The sequence below is a fragment of the Eptatretus burgeri genome, chromosome 18, assembly GCF_056783735.1.
Source record: "Eptatretus burgeri isolate ZD-2024b chromosome 18, Ebu_testis_v1, whole genome shotgun sequence".
In the NCBI taxonomy this organism is placed as follows: Eukaryota; Metazoa; Chordata; class Myxini; order Myxiniformes; family Myxinidae; genus Eptatretus; species Eptatretus burgeri.
Window position 1 is genome coordinate 7,895,365 of NC_140978.1, and position 24,390 is coordinate 7,919,754.

The 24,390-nt window shown below is 38.9% G+C and overlaps 1 protein-coding gene across 15 annotated transcripts in view; it reads left to right on the forward strand.

Moving 5' to 3' along the window:
• Positions 1–24,390, forward strand: part of DCUN1D4 (defective in cullin neddylation 1 domain containing 4) — a 112,565-nt gene that overhangs the window by 51,420 nt on the left and 36,755 nt on the right. For all 15 annotated transcript variants that reach the window (XM_085864073.1, XM_085864069.1, XM_085864075.1 and 12 more), the window contains 2 exons: positions 2,191–2,282; positions 12,020–12,128. In XM_085864073.1, the coding sequence (XP_085720199.1) occupies positions 2,191–2,282; positions 12,020–12,128 (201 nt within the window). The remainder of the gene's footprint in view (positions 1–2,190; positions 2,283–12,019; positions 12,129–24,390) is intronic.

A 24,390-nucleotide genomic window follows, 5' to 3' on the forward strand; every position in this document is an offset into this window, starting at 1 on the left:
AACTTTTAACGGGAAACTCAGGTTATGTCACAGTGCACTATGATGGAAAATGATGGCTTGCCTGCATCATGGAAGCCTTTCAGGACACTCGTGAAGTGAAAGTGAATTTTCTTCATCCAAACGGGCCCGCAAATAGTTTATTTTTTCCTGACATTGAAGATCACTGCATTTTAGACATTTCTGATATACTTCTTTCCATAGAACCAAAAACTGCTACAGGTAGAACCTACACAATCAGTAAAAAAGAAACACAGCTGTCAAATAAAACATTGGTTGGCAAAAAATCTTGACTATAATATGCTAGGAAAAACTCTTACTCGTACTAGTATCGCTTCCAGTTCCTGCATGTGCATGTGGAAAATTTATGTACAATATACTGATATAGTGTATTGGAAATCTTGTATTCAAATATTGTGTTATGTATTGTGGCGTATTGTGTGTCCAGCACCAGAGTCCCCGAACAATAAAACCATCATCACACTTGAACCCATTGAGATCCCATTTTCATTTATGCTGAGGTGTTGGAGTATATGAAGGGGTATTCTCACCATCGGGACCATCGGTTTGGCTGGGGAGCGGGGGCCCAAGGTCAAAGGGCGTGCCCCAAACTATAACTTTTTGAATTACTGTTTTGGAGTGATTTTACTTTACGCGATTTGAAAGATCACGCTTTTACGAGCATTTTGATACCAAGATCAGCCAAATCAGACCACTACAACTTGTGATATGGCCTCTGGAAGATTGTGGGGCAGCCGGGGGCGCCCAGATTTGGGGGGGGGGGCCTAAAATGGGCCCACAGGTCTAAAAGTTGGTATTTTGAGTTTTTTCACCCAAGTGAATAAATGACCAACATATGGGGAGAAAATGAGGTATTGGTGTCGGGAGGGTGTGTACACTTGACATGGAATGCCCCCCATGGGGTATGTTTTTGCAAAGAGTAGGCGAGTTATCGCCAGCACCCTGAACAAATTCGAAATGGCTGCCTTGACTGACTGACTTGAAAAGGCAATGGCAAACCACCTAGCATAACTTCTGCCAAGTGACTGCTTCAGCAACACCAATGCTCTGTAAAGAGTGTAGTCCATTGATGATTATTATGATGATTAAACACAACTTGCAGAATGCATCGAGGATGCTCATTGAAAGTTTTGTTACAAGTAATGCATCAGCACTTGTTATTGGGGGAACCCACAACATGGCACTTCAATACCCAATGTAACACAAGACAAAAGAGACTGCATGGGTGCTCGGTCAACTCAGCAAAGCGAGGGGTAAGCTGGCTTGGGTGTCACCATTGTGTTTTATTCGGCTGAAAGCAAATTTGTAACTGTGTATGGAAAGAAACACAACTGCATTGTGATTGGTTGGGTTTGATGTTAAGTGATGATATAATGCAGTACCTTAACATAGTAAATTTTGTTCCATACTCGACATTGGAAAATGTCCTCCTCCCCTCTTTCCTCTCCAGCCTCCACTACCCCTTTTCCTCCAAAGTAACTTTGGCAGTGCACTGTTTTGTGCAGGTTTTTAAAAGTTTGTTATTGAGACCTAAAAAATTGCTTTCATACCAAACATTGTTTCATATTGTACCATGTACAGCAATTTTACCTATTCCTCATGATCATTTGTCAGTAGTTATAAGGATCAATTCGGCCATTTTTGTTCTATTATTATTATGGTTTCTATTACTCGTCCTTTGTCTTTTCACTTTTTTGTATTTAGTTTGATCACTTGCATCCCTAAATGTACAATATAGTAATCGTCTTATTTCGTATCCAGCACAAGGCTGCAGGGGAGCATCATTGACTGAGGGTGCGACTGTGCCATTGACGGTTAAGGCAGGAATTTGGCCAAGGTGCCCGGCAATAGCTTGCCTACTCTTCACGAAGGACACCGTGGGATAGATTTAATGTCCACCAACTAATGCGAGCAGATGGGATGCCCGTGTAATGTCCATCTGAGGGACGGCACATACGTTGATGAATCCCCCTGCCTGTGAAACAGCGTGATGACAGTTTATAGCTAGGTTGGGATTCGAACCCAGGCTGGACAGCTTCCAGGCGAGTGTGCTTTCATATAGGCCATCCTGTCAGCGCAGTATAGTAATTGGTCCATTCTATTTATGCTTTTCTCTTTCCTTTCTATAATGAATGTGAGTTAATAAATTGCATTTATATTTTTCCCCTCCAGATTATTATGCTGGTGTTGGCTTGGAAGCTTGAGGCACAGAGCATGGGTTATTTTACTCGTCAAGAATGGCTTAAAGGCATGACCTCATTGCTGTGAGTATAATATATGGGTAGCTTCTACTATTGTGGTTTAAAAAAAAAATTTTCATTATTTTTTTTTGTGACTTACCAGGCAGTTTGATGTATTTTCATTTGTGTGATTGTTTACAAATGTTGGACCGAAAATCAAATTCCACCAGAAATTTGCCTTCGATTCATGCTTACATAACACATGATCTGATCTGATTTGCTCTTAGAGGCTCACATAACGGTTATTAGGTTAAAAAAAAAATCGCATTACGAGGCAAAGTGGTCAACCAAGCTTGTGTCCTATGGTGATAGCATATAGATCTGCTGTTGCAAAATGTACCATATATTCTTCAATACTCACATTTGCAGGCCTAATGTCTTTGCAAAATAATTGCTTGCTCCGTGATGCACTGCTACATAGGTGCAGCAGACACCATTTTTTGATATGATCTAATTCTGCCAAGAAGAAACGCATAACATATTTCCACTCGGCAACATGGACTTTCTTCAAGGCCCTTTCACACCTTGACGATTTAGCCAGCGTATGCCGATGTATGAAAAATTTGTCTAAAACGCTGGCACACGTCGAATACGTTATGGGTAAGTTTTGTATATGTTAAGAGCACGCTGAAGCACCCTGGCATACGTCGTAGTACGCAGAGCTCGTCGAAAAATTTTGAACATGCTCAAAATTTTTCGACGTATGACACACGTTCCGCATACGCTGGCCATAAGTTGTAGGCACGTTATGCGATCGTTGACACACGTCGACACACGTTACTTGTAAGTTACTCATAAGTCGAAACACGTCGAGGTAATGTTTAGCTTACCCGAAACTTATTTCTAACCTCTGAGTAACGTTCTTTGAACCTATTGTAATGTGTCTCCAATGCATATTGACGTATGTAGACGTATTTGACGTCTTCCGGATGACCACAGAACTTATTGAACGTGTTTCTAACTTACAGCTACCGTATAATGGCGTATTGGCAGCTTTTCGGGGAATTGGTGTATAAAAATTACCCCCGTGCGGGAGTGACGGTCATCTCTGCGAGAAAATATATAGCCTCCTGAAGGTAGGGCAGTTTTTGCAAACTTTGAAGTCACGTGACGCAAAAATGAAAGCGAATATCGAAAATCCGGCCTAACAAAATTTAGATATTGTCCCATAGATTTATATGCCACAATCAAATTCAAGATCGCTTGAGAAATGTAGGAGATAGATTTTTTAAATCGTCATTTTCGCATTTTTTGCCAACTTTGAAGTCACGTGACACGAAAACGAAAGCGAATATCGAAAATCCGGCCCGACCAAATTTAGATATTGTCCCATAGATTTATATGCCACAATCAAATTCAAGTTCGCTTGAGAAATGTAGGAGGAGATAGATTTTGAAAATCGTCATTTTCGCATTTTTTGCCAACTTTGAAGTCACGTGACACGAAAAAGAAAGCGAATATCGAAAATCCGGCCCGATCAAAATTTAGATATTGTCCCATAGATTCATATGCCACAATCAAATTCAAGATCGCTTGAGAAATGGCGGAGATAGAATTTGAAAATCGTCATTTTCGCAACTTCAAAGGCCTCGTGACCTTGACCTTGACCTTCAGTGACCTTGAAAGTCATACCATCGTGTACGTCTCATCGACCTCTATCAGGATCACTAATGACCAGATCTCCCGCTTCAACTTCATTGTGGACGGACGGACGGATCGTCACCTCTCCTCTCAACACCAATATTATTAGGTCATGCTCGAAGAGATGACCTAAAATGGAGTTCACACAGGAGGAACCCATCAGTGTTCCAGACTCCATGGTTTTTTTTTTTCATTTTTTTTTTCTTCGGCATGACGGTGATGTTGACACTTCGATTTCTAGTGCGGTTATAATATAATATAATTAATAGGCTGCCGCTCAACGATTTAAATCATAACCACACTAGAAATCGAAGTGCCAACATCACCGTCATGCCGAAGAAAATAAAATAAAATAAAACATGGAGTCTGGAACACTGACTGGTTCCTCCTGTGTGAACTCCATTTTTATATGCCAATACGCCATTATACGGTAGCTGTTAGTTAGAAACACGTTCAGTAAGTTCTGTGGTCGTCCAGAAGACGTAAAATACGTCAATATGCGTTGGAGATACGTTACTCATAGGTTCAAAGCACGTTACTCATAGGTTAGAAATAAGTTTCGGGTACGCTAAACATTACCTCGACGTGTTTCGACTTATGAGTAACTTACAAGTAACGTGTGTCAACGATCACATAACGTGCCTCCAACTTATGGCCAGCGTATGCGGAACGTGTGAGTCATACGCTGGCATACGTCGAAAAATTTTGAGCATGCTTAAAATTTGTCGATGAGCTCGGCGTACTACGACGTATGCCAGCGTGCTTTGGCGTGCTCTTAACATATACAAAACTTACCCATAACGTATTCGACGTGTGCCAGCATTTTAGACAAATTTTTCATATGTCGGCATACGCTGGCTAAATCGTCAAGGTGTGACAGGGCCTTTAAATCGTTGAGCGGCAGCCTATTAATAAGCTACACCACGTGATCGTCGGCGATACGCTGCTGCGCGCTATGCATAAGTTAGACTATCGTTGGGCATAGGTTGTGAATGCCGACAACACGCTAAGCATTCGTTGGTATAAGTTATCTATAAGTTATTGAAACGTACGTATATTACTAATACGTTATGCATACGTCCAACTCGTTATGAATACGCCCAAAACTGAAAAAAAACATCAATAGTTCAGCGTACGCCAGCGTTTTACATACATTTTGATACGTTGCCATACGCTGGCTAAAACGTCAACGTGTGACAGGGCCCATACTGGAGCCAGACAAATCTATAAGGAAACCTCTTTTCCTCACTGGCAAGGAAGAAGTCAGAGACAGACCTTCTTACTTTCTTTACATGTGTGTTGTGATTATAACACCTGTGCAAGAGGTGAACAATATGTTCTTTCTTTTTTCATCTTTCATCCTGTTCTACTTCTGCTTTTGATTAATCTTCTGAGTGATTTTAACAGAACAGTTCGAGTTGAAACATATAATTAACAGCAGCTTTTTTCCATTGAAAGGTACATTACACACCCTCTCCTCTTCATCTGTGGCAATTTTAAATGTCACTATGCCAGTTGGCTGCGAGTTGGGTCTATAACAACCAGCTACTGCATTGCTGTGAAGACCTTTGCGAGTCTTTGGGTCTGACTCAATCTGTGAACTTCCCAACATGAAGCTCAAATGTGATATGTCATCCCACCTGGATCTTCCAAACAACCTCTCCTGTTCTTCCTCCTGCCCTCATTTGACTATTCTGACAATGTTCTAGTGAATGTCCAAATCTCTTTGGCTGCAGTTCTAAGAGCTACCTCAAGTGGTAACTAATCACTTTTTCTTCGTCTTCGCCTTCGCCTTCATCCCAACAGTTAGGGGTCGGCCACTTGGATCCATATTTTTCCATTCCCCTCTGTCCTCCGCATCTTCATCTCTAATCCCACACTTCAAATCTCTTTCCACAACCTCCCTCTGCCTAAATCTGTCGTTCTCTTGATCTTGCCCTCTAATTGGCTCACTCCATGCTTTCTTGATTGGTTCTTCATCCTTTTTTCTTATCATGTGTCCAAACCACCACAACCTATGTCTCTCTAATCCTTTCTGTGATACTTGCAACTCCAGCTCTCTTGCATATCTCCTCATTCCTCAAACGCTCTCTTCGTATTACTCTGAGAATCCACTGAAGCATTCTCATATGTGTCCTCTCCAGCAACTTCTCTTCCCTTTTTCTCAAAGCCCATGTTTCTGCACCATACATTATAACCAGTCCAATCACTGCCTTGTAGATTTTAACCTTAAATTTTATCGGTATCCTTCTATCAGAGATGACTCCACTAACCTCCTTCCAGACTACCATTCTGCCTTCACTCGATCCTGGATTTCTGCTTCATAATTTCCCCCTTTGTTTTGTGTTGAACCAAGGTATTTTATCTTGTCCACTTTGGTTAGCTCTCCACCCATTATATCTTCAATCCTGTCCCTCGACACTTTTATTACCACATACCATTACATCTGTCTTTCTAGCATTAACCTTCAATCCCTGTCTCTCGAAGCTCTCTCGCCATTCCAGCACTCTTCTTTGCAGCTCTTTCTTTGACTCTGGCAACTAATAACTCCAATACGCTACCTCAAATGGAAACTAACTGTGCCCTGCAGAGTCTTCTTTTTCAGTGTGATGGACTGCAAACGCTCCTCTTTTAAAAGAATGGTATTCATTTCCGTTTGGATCTGATATTGATTCTGCCTGTAGGTCCTATCATAAAAGCCCATTACAAAGTGCAGATTAATCTCATCTCATCTCCAGTTTTCCTATACATCCTCTCCACCATAGGATGTGTGGTCTTTTGGCAAGGCATTGGCTTTCAAAGCAGCTTGCTTTTTCAAATTGAAAGCAAACCCAACTGAGAGCAATCTTGAGTCATTTCACAAGGCCTGCGATAAGTGTGCATCCATTCTTGGGCAAGCCAGAAACAAAGTATCAGGCCAATCTCTATAGACTGAACTCTACAGTCTATTTCCTCCTTCAAAGAACTATTGACATCCTGTTAAGTCTGTCTCTTATGAATGCTTTCCCTCCATCCCCTCCCCCCACCTGTCTTTCACTTCTCAAATGGCTTCAAGTTGACTCCACGTGAGAAAAGGCTGAACGTCTAAACTCGCTGTTCCTTCAAAGCTCGTGAACTCAAACCAACCTTTTCTGTCCCCATTTTGCCTTTCCAACTTATCACCTGAAAAGTACATTAAGTTATGACCAGCCTCGACCAGCCTCCATTTCAAATGGATTAATGGTCACCACCTGACCAACTCAAAAGGAATTTTTTTTAAGCTTTTGTTATTTGAATACCTTTAATGGAAAACTGAAGTTTTAGCACCGAAGTCTTTATATTTTGGAAATTGTCGCTCCAGAGGTTAGGGTATCTCGATGCCAATAATAAGGGCATCTTATTTTGCAGGAGCACCTTAAGCTTTAAAACTATGTGAGATATTCTCATTAGGATTATTATAATGTTTGACAACTTTGAAAAAAAATCTGAAAACCCACTCTGTGGGGAGTATCTCCTGTACAGCTGCCCTTCGTAGGGCAGCTCACTGGATGATGGGATTGGGGAAAAGTCTTCAGGACCCCCACTTTTTGACAGGAGGGAAAACGTGGGGTAAACTTCCTGGGTTGGAATGCGGTAGTGCCTGTCGGGGTGGTGCTGAGGTGAAGTCCACCGGATATTAGTTTCCTTAGCTTAATCTGAGGCGGTCCCTTCAGGTGGGTGCCTGGAATGTTCCAACCCTCAGAGAAGATGATCACCTGTCTGCTATCATCTGAGCTCCAGTGTATGAACATCGGTGTTGCAGCACTCTCTGATGTTTGGAGACCGGATATTGGTGAGATCATGGTGGGTGTTCACTCCCTACTAATGGTCTAGTTGCTTTGATGGTTACCATGCCCAAGGTGTTGCTGTCGCTGTGTCCAATAAGCTGACTCCAATGATAATTGAGGTAACACCAGTCAACGAGCGTATTATGAGACTTCATTCGTCACTCCTTGGGTGTCATTTCCCTTGTCACTATGTCTGCTCCGACTAAGGCGAGTGATCTTACGGTGAAGGAGGCATTCTATTCCGTGCTTGAGTACATGGTTGATTAGTGCCCCAGACAAGATACTCTTCTCGTCTTTGGGGATTTCATTGCATCGACTGGCACTGATCGGGATGGCTATGAGACATTATGTTGGTTCCCGTGGTTCTGGAACTGTGAACTAGAATAGCACTAAGTTCCTTGGCTTTGCAAGAGGTCATGGACTTAGAGTTGGTGGTTCATGATTTCAGCACCCACAGCCTCATCACTGGATTTGGTATTCCAATGCTGGTGTTGTGGCAAAGGAGATTGACCATGTGCTCGTTGATGGTTGCTGGACGATGATTCAGAACTACAGGGTCAACTGGAGTGCTCAGTTCCTCAATACTGATCACAGGCTTCTTGTAGCATCAATAAAGTTTCAGCGTAAATCCAGGAGAATGGTGCCATCCCAGCCTAGGCTGGATGTTGACAAGCTCAGGGATAAGAGGGGGGGGCTGAGGACTTTGCGAACAGGCTAGGTGGTGATTTGGGGAGTCCTGGTGCTTTGGGGGATCCTGAAGAGTTGTGGAATGCCTTCAAGATTACCATCCTTGATGTTGCTGGTGGAAGCTTGGAACCCACCATCAGGCCAAGAGGAACTTTGGTCAATGGTATCCAGTGTCCCTTGGAAGACAGATTCGCAGGGTCAGGCTTAATGGAAAAGCTGAGTTTTTCAGTTAGCTGAGGTGTAAAACTGATCGTGTGCTGTGGGCGGACAAGGAGGCCTATGTGTGAGGAATCTGTGAAGGGGTAGAGCATCGCCTGTGAACGAGAAACGTCTGGGTTGGACTAAAGCTTACCTGTGGGCATGGTTGCACCTGAGATGCCCCCATCATCTAGTGGGAACCCACCCCACGGCCATGACGGGATTCAGCCTGCATCATTAAAATGGGGACCATGACCTAGAAATGTGATGATGAGAATGGTGTGAGTGTTGTGAAGATGTGTGAGTCCCACTCGATCCCGCACAACTTGACATGTGCAGCAAGGGCATGATGTCCGCATAATTTTGGGCTGAAGTAAATTTGAAAATTGGCTCCCCAGGTACCACTGGGTCTATTAGCATCCACTGGGGGATGCGGTCAAGTGTAAATATTCCGTGAATAGTGTCGTTAAGGCTTAGATTAGGAATGTAAAGTATAAGTGTTGTGTTTTTGTGGAACCTGTTGTTTCCCCTCCCCAGATCACTGGAAGAGTGTTGGACAAGAGCGATGATCCAGAGGATGGAGTACAACTTTGCTCAGTGCTCTCATGTGATAAAATAAAATAAAAAATGAATGATTGTTTAGGCGAGGATAAGGCCATAAGGGGGTAGTACATTAAGCAGGATAGGTAAGTTAGCTGCGGCTTGCTGCCCATTGCCCCTCCTACTTTATTTCGTTAGGTTAAATAGGTGTGAGTCAGTAAGTGTTAAGGCTGGTACGGTAGCGCCTGTGATATACCTTGTAGGAGCTGCGGTACCAGAGGAGGTGGCAGTGTTACGTCTGGGGGGGGGGGTATGCATTCAAAGGGTAATTAGGATGTTTAATTAGGTATGCCATGATGTTCGAGTGTACCAGGATCCCGATGTAATAAGTAGCTATTCAGTGGTGATAAGTTGTCTAGTAAATGTCCATTTCTTTAAGGGGGAAATGATAATTGTCACGTAATTAGATAGGGAGACGGGATAGGGTAAGTGTGTCTGCGTAAAGCCTGTTAGTATTCCCTGGAGGCTTGCCGTGACGTCACAGGACAGTGCTGCGGATGGCTCCGCCCCGTGATCACGATTGGCGGAAGGCGACGGCGGAGGGCCAATAAAACGGCTCGATTGGAAGTGACGAGGACTCGAGGATAAAAAGGTTCTATTCGGGGAAAAGGGGTGGAAGAAGAAGATCGATAAAGAAAAACCGTTTTGGTGGAGGCTGTTGGGCTTGGAGCGTGCTCGATTGTTGCGCTGGTTCGTTCCTGGATTCATCGTGTCTCGTGGCCCTGCTGTGCCTTGTGCCTCACCTCGGTTGGCTCTGGGGTTCTGCTGGCTCGGAGTACGGGGTCGAACGGCGGGCGGACCTGCCTCCCTCTCCTGCTCGCAACTTGGTGCCAGAACTGGCTCCCTGGCGGCTGTGAGCGGTCTTGGGCCTAGACCAGGAGGTCGACACCAGACGAGCGCAACGCCAGCTCGTCCGACGCCAATCACAGGGACTGTTGCGCCTACACCACGGGCCAGCCTGACCACCAGGACCAGCTACTGTGTGTGTGTGTGTGTGTGTGTGTGTGTGTGTGTGTGTGTGTGTGTGTGTGTGTGTGTGTGTGTGTGTGTGTGTGTGTGTGTGTGTGTGTGTGTGTGTGTGTGTGTGTGTGTGTGTGTGTGTGTACCTGGCGCCTTAGAGGGTTTGAGATTTGTATATCCATTGGAATTGTTTGTGTTTTCCCCACGCCCGAACCCACACCACCATCCCGTCGAATCGCCCTGGATCCCTCCTCTTGCCGAGTCTTATTATTATTTCTGTTAGTGAAAAGCGACTCGTGCCACCTTCCTCGTCCCGTTTGCGGTAGAGCGATTAAAACCGCCATCTTTGGGTTATAAGAAAATAAACCGCCTCCATCGTTTCGGCTCATTCTACGTTGGCCGGACTGTTCAAGTCCCGTGGACGTCACAATATGTTATAAATGTAGCCTTCTCTCTGCTTGTGGATGGTCTTCCTCCCATGAAAGTGATCCATAAAGGTCGAGAAACTAATGTTCTCATCCCCATACTTGTAATACAATTATACATGGCGTTGGAGTAAGCAGGACCTACTTTGTCAGTATGCACAAAGCCTGAAAGGGCCTTTTCACTTTCCTTTTCGTTTTTTTTCCCCCACGCATGTGAAGTGAAAGGTATGGTTAAGCAATTGGTTCGTGTCCGTCCATCCGTCTGTAAACATCAGTTTATGATCGAGGAACAACTTATTTCAACTGACTTATATTTTGAACACAAATCAGAGGGAACATCTCCCATTTAACAGTACTTTGTCTCTGAATTCATCCTGATCGCACATGTGCACAGAGAAATGAGATAATATTTTTTCTGTCTGCGTGCCTAGCAGTCAAAGAAAATTGAAAATAATTCCAAACAGTAAACTTACTGTTTTTAATGATGCTGTAAAGGACACAAAGAGATACGAATAACTAATGTAATGTGTTTGATAGGGTGGTGTAATAGACTGCGTCAGTGACGGTAAATTCCAGAATGAATTTATCTCTACGACTTTTACAATCTTTATTTAATTTAAATTGAATGGTATACTTGAACACGAGAACACAGATCGCCTTCTTTGCATTTCCAAAACCCTTCTATTTAGCAGGACTTGGACATGTTAAAGAGAATGGTGTACAAGGGTGATTTATAAGACTGCTTCAACAGCGCTAAACTTCTGGAATTTGTTTTTTAATGATCTTTAAAATCACTTTTATTTAAATTGAAGTATAAGCTTGAGCACTGCATGTGGTATCATGTTATATGAATTCTCGTTTAAAAAGCAAAAGTTGCTTTTAATGGTCGGTGAGTGAGTGAGTGAGTCATTCAGTCCGTAAACACTTCAGTCATTATTGCTTGAACCAAACACATGGTTTTGATGAAACTTGGCCACAAGCTTCATATCTGATGCCCAATGAAGGTTTATTGACCACATCAAAATCTGCGCTCATTAAGGGTGTCTGGGGGTGGTGGGGGGTGGGGGGTGGGGGGGGTTTGAATCCCGAAAATAAGTATTTGCTCTTTTCTCCGAAATTACACACACAATTTTGATGAAACATGACCACAACCTTCATCACCCCTTGATGTACCGTAGTTTGTTCACGGCATTAAAAAAATTGAGGGTCTAAGGGTGTTTGTGGGGGATTTGAGTGACTATTGCTTCTGATCCAGATGAGCTTCAGGAGAGGCGGTACTATTTTTTGTGGGGAATGACTTAACAAGTGACCATAAATTGTCAAGCCAGGAAATGTGCATTCAAATGCTAAACACTTGTATGTTTTTTCTTCTTTTGACAGTTTCTTCTGTAAATGCTTCAGTCAAGTTGTTTTTTTTTTGTTTTTTTTTTTTCTTCTGAACTAGAGCTGATAATGTGACGAAGTTGCAGAACAAATTTGACTACTTGCGCTCATTTCTAAATGAATCGGTGTGCTTCAAACAGATCTACAGATATGCCTTCGACTTTGCCAGGGTATGTTACCATTTATCCTATTTTCACATTTATTTGTTCAGGGAAGTAAACATAGGAGGGATAAGTTGATCGTGGGGGGGGGGGGGTGAGTAGATGAGGGGAGTGGAGGGCTGATTTGAACAGTCAATTGGAAAACCACTAATCAGACTTCTTCTTTTTTTAAACCATAAAAAGACACCATCATCTTATTCTGTAGTACTATTGAGCCATCTACATTGATATTCTGTTTGTCATTTTGCATTTGCATTCATCATCCTGACATTCACCATTTTTGAAAATTGTTTGGATACCAATTCACCACCCTCACTTTTTGACCTGATTATTGGTCAAAACCTAGGTCCTTTTTGATCATAGTCTTTCCAGATCTTCAATGCCAAAGTACTTGTGAGAAAATTAATACACTGGATAGTTTGCCATTGCTTTTTCCAGTAGTAAGTCGAGGCAGGATCTTGTAATTTTGGTACCTTGCGAACTTGCATATCCTCTATGAAATGTTGGCTGATGGGACAACATGGCTCAGTAAGCCTCCAAAGGGACGGCACACTCATTGAATGCAGTGCCTTGTGTGCGAAGCACCAGAGTGACGGGTTGTGGTCAGGTCAGTAATTGAATATAAATTGCACAGCTTGAAGGCCATCTCAGCTGTTCTGCCAGGCGTGCTTATGGGTGGAGATTTCATTACAGTGAAACTGCAAAGATTTGGACATCGCAGCATTTTGCTTTAGGTCACGATTAGAGCTCAGAAGTTGAAACGTTTGGCTGTCTATTGAGGTCATTAAACGATGAAAATGCTAACTGGTTAAACACTTTCAAAAACTATCTTTGTACAGTCAGACCCCGACATTCGCAGTGGATACGTTTCTGAAAAATGCCAAATGTCGAATCCGCGAATATCGGAGCATTGTTTCAATGGAAAAAGGGGGATAGGTTCTTGGTGGTTCATGGCTCATAAGACAATTTTATGAACACAAATGCACATGATTACAGTTTCATTAAAATGCTTACAGATAAGAAAAACAACAACAAGAGCAGGTACTGTTTTCAATTTTTATTTGAGATACGATGTAACTTTTGATGTCATGATGATGATGAGTTAGAATCCAGTGAACTCCTCCGAAGACGGTGCTGATGAGTCATGCAGCTGAGGGCGCTGAAGGGGCTGCAGGTTAGGGTAAGGGTGAGAAGGTCAAGGCAGAGGGACAAGAAGAAAGAATGAGACTCAGGACACGCTGCACATAAGTAGTCATGCAGGGGGTTGTGGGTAGATGGAGGAGGGGTGGATAGTGTAACCATTGTTTGCAGGAGATGGTTTATGTGCATGTCTGGTGGGAGATGGTTTTAGAACTGTTTTATGTGTGCGGCTGGTGATAAATGATTTATGCGCCCGCAAAAACCGCGAATCAGCAAAGCACAACGCCCCAAATGTCGAAGCAGATCACATTTTGGGATCCGCGGATGTCGGGGTTTCACAGTATAGCCTTTTATAAGAGCATGAAGAACCAGGGGTCGACAAGACAAAGTTTTGAACGAGTCATTTTATAAAAATGCACTCAACCACAATTCTAACTCACAAACGACTTCATTTAATTCATCGGAACATCTTGACATTGATACAAACATCGAATAAAATTACCAAAATTTGTATCGTGTCATTTATACACTATCCTGTACCATAGCACTGCAATATTTGTCACCACATTTTAAAACTAGAGGGGGAGCACTCGGGAGAGTGCAAAACCTCCGCCGCCAATACTGCTGGGTCACTCAAGTGAACCTTATATCTTATTAATTAAATATGATGTCAACAGTGCTGAGAGTTATAGTTCTTTTCTCCATTTTTTTTTTGGGGGGGGGGGTTGGAAATCAGTGAAAACATGTAAAAATGCAAAAAAAAAAAAAAAATCGAAATTTTGTTGAAAATAAAGTTGCAAAAAATTTTTTTCTCTAACAAATTTTTTTTGGGGGGGGTTGGAAATCACTTAAAACATGTAGAAATGCAAAAAAAATTAAAATGTTTTTTCTCAAAAAGAAAATTTTAGGGGGGTTGGAAATCACAAAATATGTAGAAATGCAAAAAAAAATTTCTCTAACAATTTTTTTTGGGGGGGTTGGAAATCACTTAAAACATGTAGAAATAAAAAAAATTTCTCTATTTCTTGGGGGGGGTAAATTTTTTTGGCAGGGGGGTAAAAAATTTTTTGGGGGGGTTGGAAATCACAAAACATGTAGAAATGCAAAAAAATATATTTTTTTCTCAAACAATTTTTTTTGGGGGGGGGGGGACCAAGTCAAATTTAATGGCATGATCCTTGGACCATACCTAACCCCCCCCCCACCAAGTTTCGTCGAAATCCGTCGAGGAGTTTTTCTGTAATACTGTTCACAAACAAACAAACAAACAAACAGAAAGGGGTGAAAACAGTAACCTTAGTAGGGTGAATATACTGGTTCTGACTCACTTTTCCCCATGTAAATGAATGGGGGATTTTCAGCGATTCCTATTTTTTTTCCCTAAAAATAAACCCCCTTTTTATCCCAAGGTATATTTATTTGTCTCCCCTTTTAACCTGGAGGTTGAACCTCATTGAATTGAACACCTGGGGGTTGAACAGCTCACTCATTGAACCTATAAAGATTTGTTCATTCTCAAATTCCTTCAACAGTTTAATTTTCTTTGCACAATAATCCCCATCTAAAATATTGAAAAACAAAACATTTGAATCTTTATATTTTTTTAAGATACCCCTTTTGTGCCATTACGAAATGATAAACTTCTCTTAATGCTCTTGTTTGACCACCTCCTGAGCCACATATCATTTTGAGATTATAGTAAATTGTTTTTTCATTGTTCAATTGATAACCATCAAAGTTTTCAGTCCATTCAAGGATATTCATTTTTTTTCTTTACATCCTCTAACTTGCTACTTTTTAAATTGATTCGCTTATTTGTTTTATTTACCTTTGTTTTAGTTATTTTTTTCAATAAGACTTATTTGATATTTTTCACATTCATTATGTTTTCCATTTATATACCAAGACTGAGATTTTCTCCATGCTTTAGTTTGATTAATACTTGGTTTGACCATTTATATATTGTGAAAAAACGCGGCGGTAGCCCTTAAAAAAACCCTAACCCATCTTCCCATCGTTAAAACACAATCTATTTTATACACTCTATCATACAATATCCATATGGAACACAATCTATTCCATTATCTAAAATAAATCTCTTATCATCAAAGGCTCCTAATGCCTTTTTATTTACTTCTTCACTATATATATGTTATGTTTATAACTTCTTATTGCATTCATTTTCCTATATTCTTCTTTCTTATTCATCAAACAATTATAATAATTTCTAAAAGTTATTGATTTCTTTATTACATATTTCTTTATTCCCTTTAACCTCTTATCAATCTGATCACCATACTTATAAGCATATGCCTTTGCTCTCAATCCAATAAACTCACTCATTACTTTTCCACCCAACTCATCCTTAAACTTACCAATAACCTTTTCATTCTTTTTGGAAAATAACTCACTCTTCTTGCTGAAATTACTTGTATCATATACTCCAATATTTTTCTTCATATCTTCATAAACATCATCAGTTTTTATATCTAGGATAAAACTATCAGTATCCATATACAACAATGAAACATTTTCACCATACTCTTTCTTTAAGTCATTATACAAATAATCATACATCAATATCTTTGATAAATCAAGAACTGCTGTTCCAATATAAATTGGTTTATCCATTACAATACTTTCCTTTTTCATATGAATTGCAGAAAAGTTCTCTGAAAAAACCTCTTCTCTCTCAAAACTTGGTTTATTTATCAATCTCGAAGCTTCTTTCCAAGATGTTGCGAATCTAATGTTTTGCCTGTTTCTAACATTTTCCATAGTCTTTCCAAATACAGCATTATTCATTAATTTATAAAAGTCCCCTTCAAATTTTACTTTTGTATTTGCTCTCATATCTGTATTGAATTGAATATACTTTTTCACCCAAGGACTTTGTTTAAATTTTAAAACTCTATGAATTTTAGCTACTCTCAATCCTTCTCTCAAAAACTGTTTTAAGCTTCTCTGATGCAAAACATATCCCTCTTTATCATAGAATGTTGTTAATAACTTTTCTGTTGATTTGCCTTTAATATTAAAACTTTTATGATAATCACTGAACCATTCTTTCTTTGGGGTTTCTTTCTCACATGCAAAAGGAAGGTCTTTATGTTTATTATGAAGATCACTCGGGTACTTCAAATCAACTTCAAAATAATAACCTTCTTCTTCGTCATTCAATTCCTCTTGAGAAGAAATAACAATATTCATCAAAGCCTTTTCATAATCCTTTTCTTCCACCCACTCTAATTTACCATAAGGCAGAGATTGAGACATTGCCCATCCATACAAATTATTAGCATCAAAATACATCAAATAATTACTATCTTTTTCACTATCATAATTTGGAAGATATTTATTATTTGCTTTAGCATATCTTTTTGAACATACTTGTGATATTCCACCTCTCTTGGACTTCTCAATCATCAAAAGCATATCAACATCACTGATTAAATCTATATCTTGTTTTGTCATTTTCAACATTGCACTCCAAGCTAAACCAGGAGCTGTGAAATAGTGGGCAGGATCTAATCCATAACAATTTTTATTATGACAGAGTGATCTAAAAGCTTCAAACACATCAGCTAACAATAAAACATCTGTTTTTAGATATAAATCATGATATTCTCCAAGGTTCTTTATTTTAAATATTTTCCATATTTCTTGTGCGTGTTTATATTCCTTATCACTTATCTCTTCTTCATAAAGGTTATTATAGAAACTTTCTTTTGAAGGAAGTTGTGTTTCTTTAAATCTCATAAATGAATCCATATAATCATAAGGATAAATTCCCTTACTTGTAAGAATTTTCTCTTTACTTTGAATTTCATTCCTTGTTTGAATTTCCTCTCTCGTGAGAATTCCTTCTTTAATCAGAAAGTTATTATAGAAACTTTCTTTTGAAGGAAGTTGTGTTTCTTTAAATCTCATAAATGAATCCATATAATCATAAGGATAAATTCCCTTACTTGTAAGAATTTTCTCTTTACTTTGAATTTCATTCCTTGTTTGAATTTCCTCTCTCGTGAGAATTCCTTCTTTAATCAGAATTTCATCTTTAATCAGAATTTCCTCTTTAGTTAGAATTTCATTCATTGTTCGAATTTTCTTTATAATTAGAATTTCATCTTCAGTTAGAATTTCTTCATTAATTTCCTCATTAATTAGAATTTCCTCTTTACTTTGAATTCTCTCTTTAATCTGAATTTCCTCTTTAGTGAGAATTTCCTCTTTTGGAAAGAATGAATTAAGATTTGGAAAAGAGTCCGTGGAGCTTAGATTTGATGCGAGGTAGGCTAGTGGTGTTCCCATAAACTTGTAAGAATCTAGAAACCTAATACGAGTTAAAGGTTTTGTGAATATCATTTTTGTAAATGAAATATACTTTTGACTTGTGTTTGTTATGGCAGAAATATTCCCTGGTGTTTTTGAAAGTTCATTTATAAATAGATGTGTATCATAGTTGGCGCTGTTGTGAAGAAAGACTGGAATAAAAGAAGGTAATTTATAATTAAGATTACAACAGGAATGAGCGGGACCTCTATATTTACCAGTAAGATGACAATGATCCCTAACTTTAGACTCCTTAATTTCCCCCTCACAAATATGACAGATATTGTTCTTTCTAAATTCTAATTTTTCTTCTTTGGTTAATTTCATCGGTTCATTTGTTTCTTTCATTAATTTAGTGAGTCTTATACAATCCTTTTCTAATCGTTTTACAAACTCTTGTGAAGCTTTTTTTCCACGATAATGTTCAAGTTTGTTATACTTTTCTCCAACAGATGATTTGATATAATAACAGAAACCACAAGGAATATGTTTTTGATATTTATTTGTATATGATTCTTTTGGATTAGGAGAAGCAGTATTTATCTTTTTAAGGATACACTCAAAATCAGCATATATCACAAATGGGTGCATGATAGATTTATTATAATCTTCAAAAGAAATCTTTTCACCAGTTTTAGGCATTGTAATTACAGCTGATTTATGATTACTACAATATTTTGAATGTTGTTCTAATCGTTCTTTTGTATGAAATGAATTAAGACATCGCTTACAAGGATATATTTTGTTTGCTGTTCTGAATACCTGAGAAGAGATTAATCTTGATAAATTATTGATGTATGTGTAATGTGAATTCTTTCCAACACTAAAATATAAAAGATCAATGTGTGTTTCTTCATTTTTATAGTTGTTTGAAATTTTTAATATTTGAACTTTGTTTGTATCCGTTAATCCATATACATTAATAGAAAGATTATTCTTTTTCTCAAATTTAGGAATATCTGTTAGTGGCATTGGGAATTTAAAATCTTTAATGTCCAAGGTATTCTCATATTTCATATATTGTTTTACTCTTTCTGAATTATATTTTGGTGGATGAAAGTGAGCAAGAACAGACCAGAGAAAACATTTATTATCATTGTTCTTAATATTAACAACTGCCTTCTTTAGTTTTATTTCTTTTGGTAATTCTATATAAGAAGAAGCTTTAAGAGGGTTTGATTTTAGAATGTGTATATCTAAAAAGATGATTTTTTTAATATTGAATCCACTTCCTACCACTGCATTATCAACATCCTCCTCTTGTTTTGATAGTTCTTCATAAACCCCACTATTCAAAAAATCTTGAAATGATGTTATAAAATGAAGATCTGTTCTCATATAAGGAGTTTGTTCTTCACCTTGTCTTTTCATATTCATTTTCACTCCCATATAAAACTTTAAAGTTTTCATTTCTTTTAATGTCTTTTTAATAACTTTTTCAACATCAGGTTTCACTATTTCAATTGATTCAGCTATTGATGATGGACCGGGTTCTCCAAATTGAAAAATCCTTATTTTTATATGCCCTTTAAATTCCCCATCAGTGTTTTCAATATAATAGTCTCCCTTTAATTTAAACTCATTTTTCTTGTGTTTTTGTGATTGAAGATGTTTATTATAACTTCTCTTCAAAACATCCTTTGAACAGATATCACAATGTTTTCTTTCCAACTCAAGAGGAGATATTTTATGAAATAGATTAAATGTGTGTTTGTTAGTTCGGAGGTGTTTTCTATAATGTTTATATTTGTGATTACAAACATCGCAGTATGTTGTATTCACCATATTTATATAATAAAATTTTCTTGATGAAAATTTCGTTATTTTACAGGTGAATCTGTGCTTAAAACCATTTTATCCTCCAACTTTTTCACTTAATAAATACAATGTTTCAAGACACAAAAGACAAGTTTCAATCAATCTCTTCATTTGTTAAAGATACTGAGAAATATGTCAAAGATGTAAAATTGAACAAAGATAAATATAACAACTATTGGATAAAAACAATTATGGTAAATAATATGAGTTCTTCAATTTCCTTCAGTGGAAGGGCTTTTAGTATACCTGGTAGAACATCAATTAAAGTATCTCTAACAAAAGTTTCTCCTCTCCTTCTGGTAATATATTCAAAACTAGAAAAAGCAATGAAACAAGAAAAAGTATCAAAAAACAAAAACCTTATGGATGAAGCTTTAGAAAGAAAAGATAAGACCATCTGTAATATGCAAGGAGAAATTTGTATTTTTTTCAACAACCCTAAAGATGTAAATCCTGATGAAATAAAGGATGTTAATATATCAGGTGAAATGACATTTCGTTCAATAGTAGTTAACGATCATTTTAAAATTACCTTTAATATAAAAAATGTTGTCGTTGAATCTGATGATGAAAAAAAGTATATCGATATCGATGGTAATATTATTAAATATGAGTCAATATACAACTGAAAGTATAGATGAATTTCAGTTTAAGTAAAGTTTTACTTTATGAATATGCTAGACTTTCCTGATTCTCCATATGACAAATTTGAGAATTGTCCTGCGTGTGAAAGACGGGGATTAAACACAGTCAAAAGCCTATAAACAATGTATATTCTGTGATTATCTTCTAATTAATGATAATAAAAAATATAAAAAGGAAAATAATTCTTTTAGATTTACACCAAAAATGAATTACTTTACAAGATTGATTAGAGAAATGAATGTAAAGAAAGGTGTGATAACACACCTTTCCTTACAAGGGAAGAAACTGAACGTATAAGAGAAATATTCAAAGGATTGTTGTTATATATTATTCATGGATGTAATTTTCAAGGAAATATCAACACAAGATATTGTATAAATAAAATAATGGATTATCTTGAAATTAAACCTGAACTTAGGATAAAATATAGAGTTTCTAAAAAAGCTAATAATAAATTAAATAACCTGTTTTCCAAATATATAAATGAATGATTTTTTTATCCATTTGGGAAAATAAGATAAAATTTAACAACCATAAAAATCTCCAAAATTCATTAAGATGTCTCATAGTTGGTTCAAGTGGATGTGGAAAAACCTGCTTACTTTTAAAGATGCTCCTCACTCCCAACTTTTTAGATTATGATAATTTAATAATTTTCACAAAGTCGAGTTTTCAACCAGAGTATCAACTACTCTCACAAGGTTTTAATGCTGGTCTTCAAAAAGAAGATATAATCGGTTTATTTAAACGTCAAAAAAACCTAAATGATTATAACATTGAAGATATAATTCAACTATTTTGTGATACACAGAGATGTAAAAAGAAATCAAATCCTATAACTTGTATTCTTAGTGATAATACGGATGATATACCATCTCCCCAAGATTTGGATAAATCAAAAAAGAACCTCGTTATCTTTGATGATTGTGTTAATGAGAGAAACCAAACAGTAATGGACAGCTACTACACAAGAGGGAGACATTCTTCTTGTAATTGTATTTATCTTAGTCAATCGTACTTTCAACTTCCTCGTTGTTCCATCAGAAACAATGCTAATACTTTTATTTTATTCAAGTTAAATTCAATAGATATCAATAATTTTTGGAGAGATAATTGTTCTACATTATGTTGTAAAAAGAAATTTGAGGATTACATGAAGCACACGACTGAAAAATATAAATATTGTTGCGGATTCGCGCCCGCCGGCGTGCTGACGGCCACGTAACTCGAATCGCGGCACGTCGCCCACCGGACGGACAATCCAGTCGTGACCCTCTCGGACTAACGCCGGGAACCAGTCACGGGTGGACCTTTCGGTCTCACCGCGATCGAGCCAATCAGCCCCCGCGTGGGATAGGGTTGCTCGCCAAATTTCGACCTACCTAAGTACCCACGCGGAGGGTAGACCGGGCGATCGCACCTCGCCGCAGGTCGACTTCGGACACGGGCCACTTAAGCGACCCGTTCCGTACTATCAGAATAACCGAGCGGTGTTATCGTCGACCTCGACGGTTCGATTAATTATCGGGCGTATTCAGCCCACTACCAACCCTTTACGTGAAGCAAGATGGGGATTCAATGGAGGGAAAGACGAAGCGAAGCGGGAGAACAGTTCAACAATAAAGCACATTTATTCGCGGCACACGGGAAGCACACAAATACAATTCCACCAAATGCACACAAAAAAAAGAAAACAATTCCATTTACACAAAAAGCAAATATAAAAGCGAAAACAATGCAGAGCTAATACCGACTACCGAGCACACGGCAACACTTATACAATTCTACTTCACAGACGGCGCCGACAACACATACCCAAAACCAAGGAAAAGAAATACCCTCAAGAATGAGGCAGGCCTGAGGCCGAGACCGGGTCGGGCCTACCCGTCTGGTGATGAGACGCGGAGCGGCGATGGCCCCGCAACCCGCGGGCCTCGTGGACGGTGTCTGGTAGGGGGTGGGAACGGGGCCCCCTTGGTCGCACTATCTCAGCGCGGGGGGAAACAGGAGGCGGTTGCTGATGCTCGGGGTATAGAGGATCTTTATTATCCCTGGTGTGCGTCTCCACCTCGGCCAGGTCGCGCTGCCGGCCTCCCTCGGGCGTGCAGCTCCTGGCACCGACGCGAGCACCCCCTCGTCCGACTCTCTTCAGCTTCTCCAGCTACTGCAGGCTTCGGGCTCCAGACTTCCCCACTCGTCCCCTCCGTTCCGACTCCTTCTCGTTCTCGTTCTCCTCCTCGTTCTCCTTTTCGTTCTCGTTCTCCTTCTCGTTCTGACTGACGAACACCGTCCTTTTATCCCCCCGTAACTTTGCCTTTGACCCCCTCCCTTTGACCTTTCACCTCGCTCCCCATTGGCCCGAGAAAAAGTGGGCGTGAAGGCTTTTTGATCCACAAATTTGCATATATCGATCGCCCTGGGGGCGGGGCCAATTCGCCCCTCGCTCACCGATTGGACGGCAAAAAGTGGGCGTGTGTCGTTTTTGATCCGTTTTTGAAGCACAAAATCTGTGATTTTGTACACGCTGTTCGACGCGCGTTCTGCATGAGTCCAACACCGGTACCCACAGCGGGGCAAGAACGGTGGCGATGCTACGGTTGCGTGGTGTGACGGGAAGGTCGTGGCGGTTGTGGTGAAGCGGCGTTGTGGTTGGTGGTTGATGTTGTGGTTGTGATCATGGCGGTTGGTCCAAAATAAAGATAGTAAAAGAAAAACGGCTATCCTGAAGAGTCGCAGCACGCATAAATGACATGTATTCCCACTAGACAACGGGTTTGGGCCTAACTACACATGCACTTACCGAGATACCTCACCTAAGGGACCTGAATGGTGGTTTGCGAATTTGGTAACCACAACAATATATTGTTGTGAAACAAGATGAGATATTAAGGGATATATTTTTTGTTTTATAAACAATTACATATATAAATGACAACTATTATTATAAATCTTGTGGGGAAATCTGCTTCTGGAAAAAACTTTCATAAATCAAGGTTCTTGTGTAGTACAAATGAGAATATTGTCAATTTACTTAAAAAACACCCCGTGATACGCATTGTATCAACAACAACTAGAGCAATAAGACCTGGAGAAGTAAAAGGTGAAGATTATCACTATATTTCAGTGGAGGAACATATGCGATTGAGGAATGAAGGTCAAATATTTGAGGAGGTTTCTCTTGGTACAACAAAATATTCACATTGTAAGAGTGAGTTAAGGAAACTAAAATCTGGTGGTGTTGGGATATTAGAAACTAATCCAGAAGGAACGAGACAAATTATTAAACATCTGAGCGGAGTGAAGATTTTAACATTCGGTTTTGATGTTGATGAAGAAACTCAACGCAAACGTATGAAAAGCAGAGATGCAAGTATTAGTGAAGAAGAAATTACAACTCGCATTAATGTTAATAAAGAATTTGATGAAATATTTAAAGAAAAGGATTTATTTGAACACATCTACTTGAATGATGAAGAAAAGGAAAATTTCCCTGTTGATCTTTACAATTCATTAAATTATATTTTACAATAAATAAATGGATGCAAAAGAAAGAGCAAGAAGATTTAAGGAACATCAAGAGTTGGTTTCAAAAGTTGTAAAACAGCAGGAAGACATAAAGAAGAAACGCAGACAGAAACTAACGGGCGAAGAAGCATTTGAAAGAAAACAAGAGAAATTTTTTAAACCACTTTTAAAAACTTCCCAAGAAAAAATGAAAGATGTTTCCACAGTTCCCACAGTAGAATATACTCCTAAAAAACTTCAAATGTTAAAAGATTTTGATCAAATGATGGAGGAAGAATTAGAGCATTTAGGAGAATTAGAATATGATGATGAAGGTTTATTTCAACAACTGGAAGAGATTAATCGACCCCCTGATTATATTGTGAATGCTCTTCAAAACAATGAATATTCAGCGGATTCAAAAACCAAACCAGGACTCATTCCAACAGAACAATCAGCAATATTTCATCTTCTTCAAGAAAAGGTATTGATATTTAATGATGAATTAAGGTTCTTAGGTTCTGCTCAACCCCCTGTTAAACTAACTCCGAGATTAATGTTTCTTCTCACAAAAGATGGAAGACAAGGTTCAACTGTGAGGGATGAATCAAAGTATATTGATAAACCATTGGATATTGAAAATAATGATGATAGAGTATATATTGATCTGCTGAACACTCTAAATTATAGGGTTATTCTTTCTGGTAAAAGTAGGAAGAATGAGAAGGAGAAACACATTATTCAGGCTTTAAGTATCCTTGGTTCAGGTGTTAGTTTTCTTCCAAATGACCCATCGCAATTATTTAATAGACTGTTATTGGTGTTAGGTAGT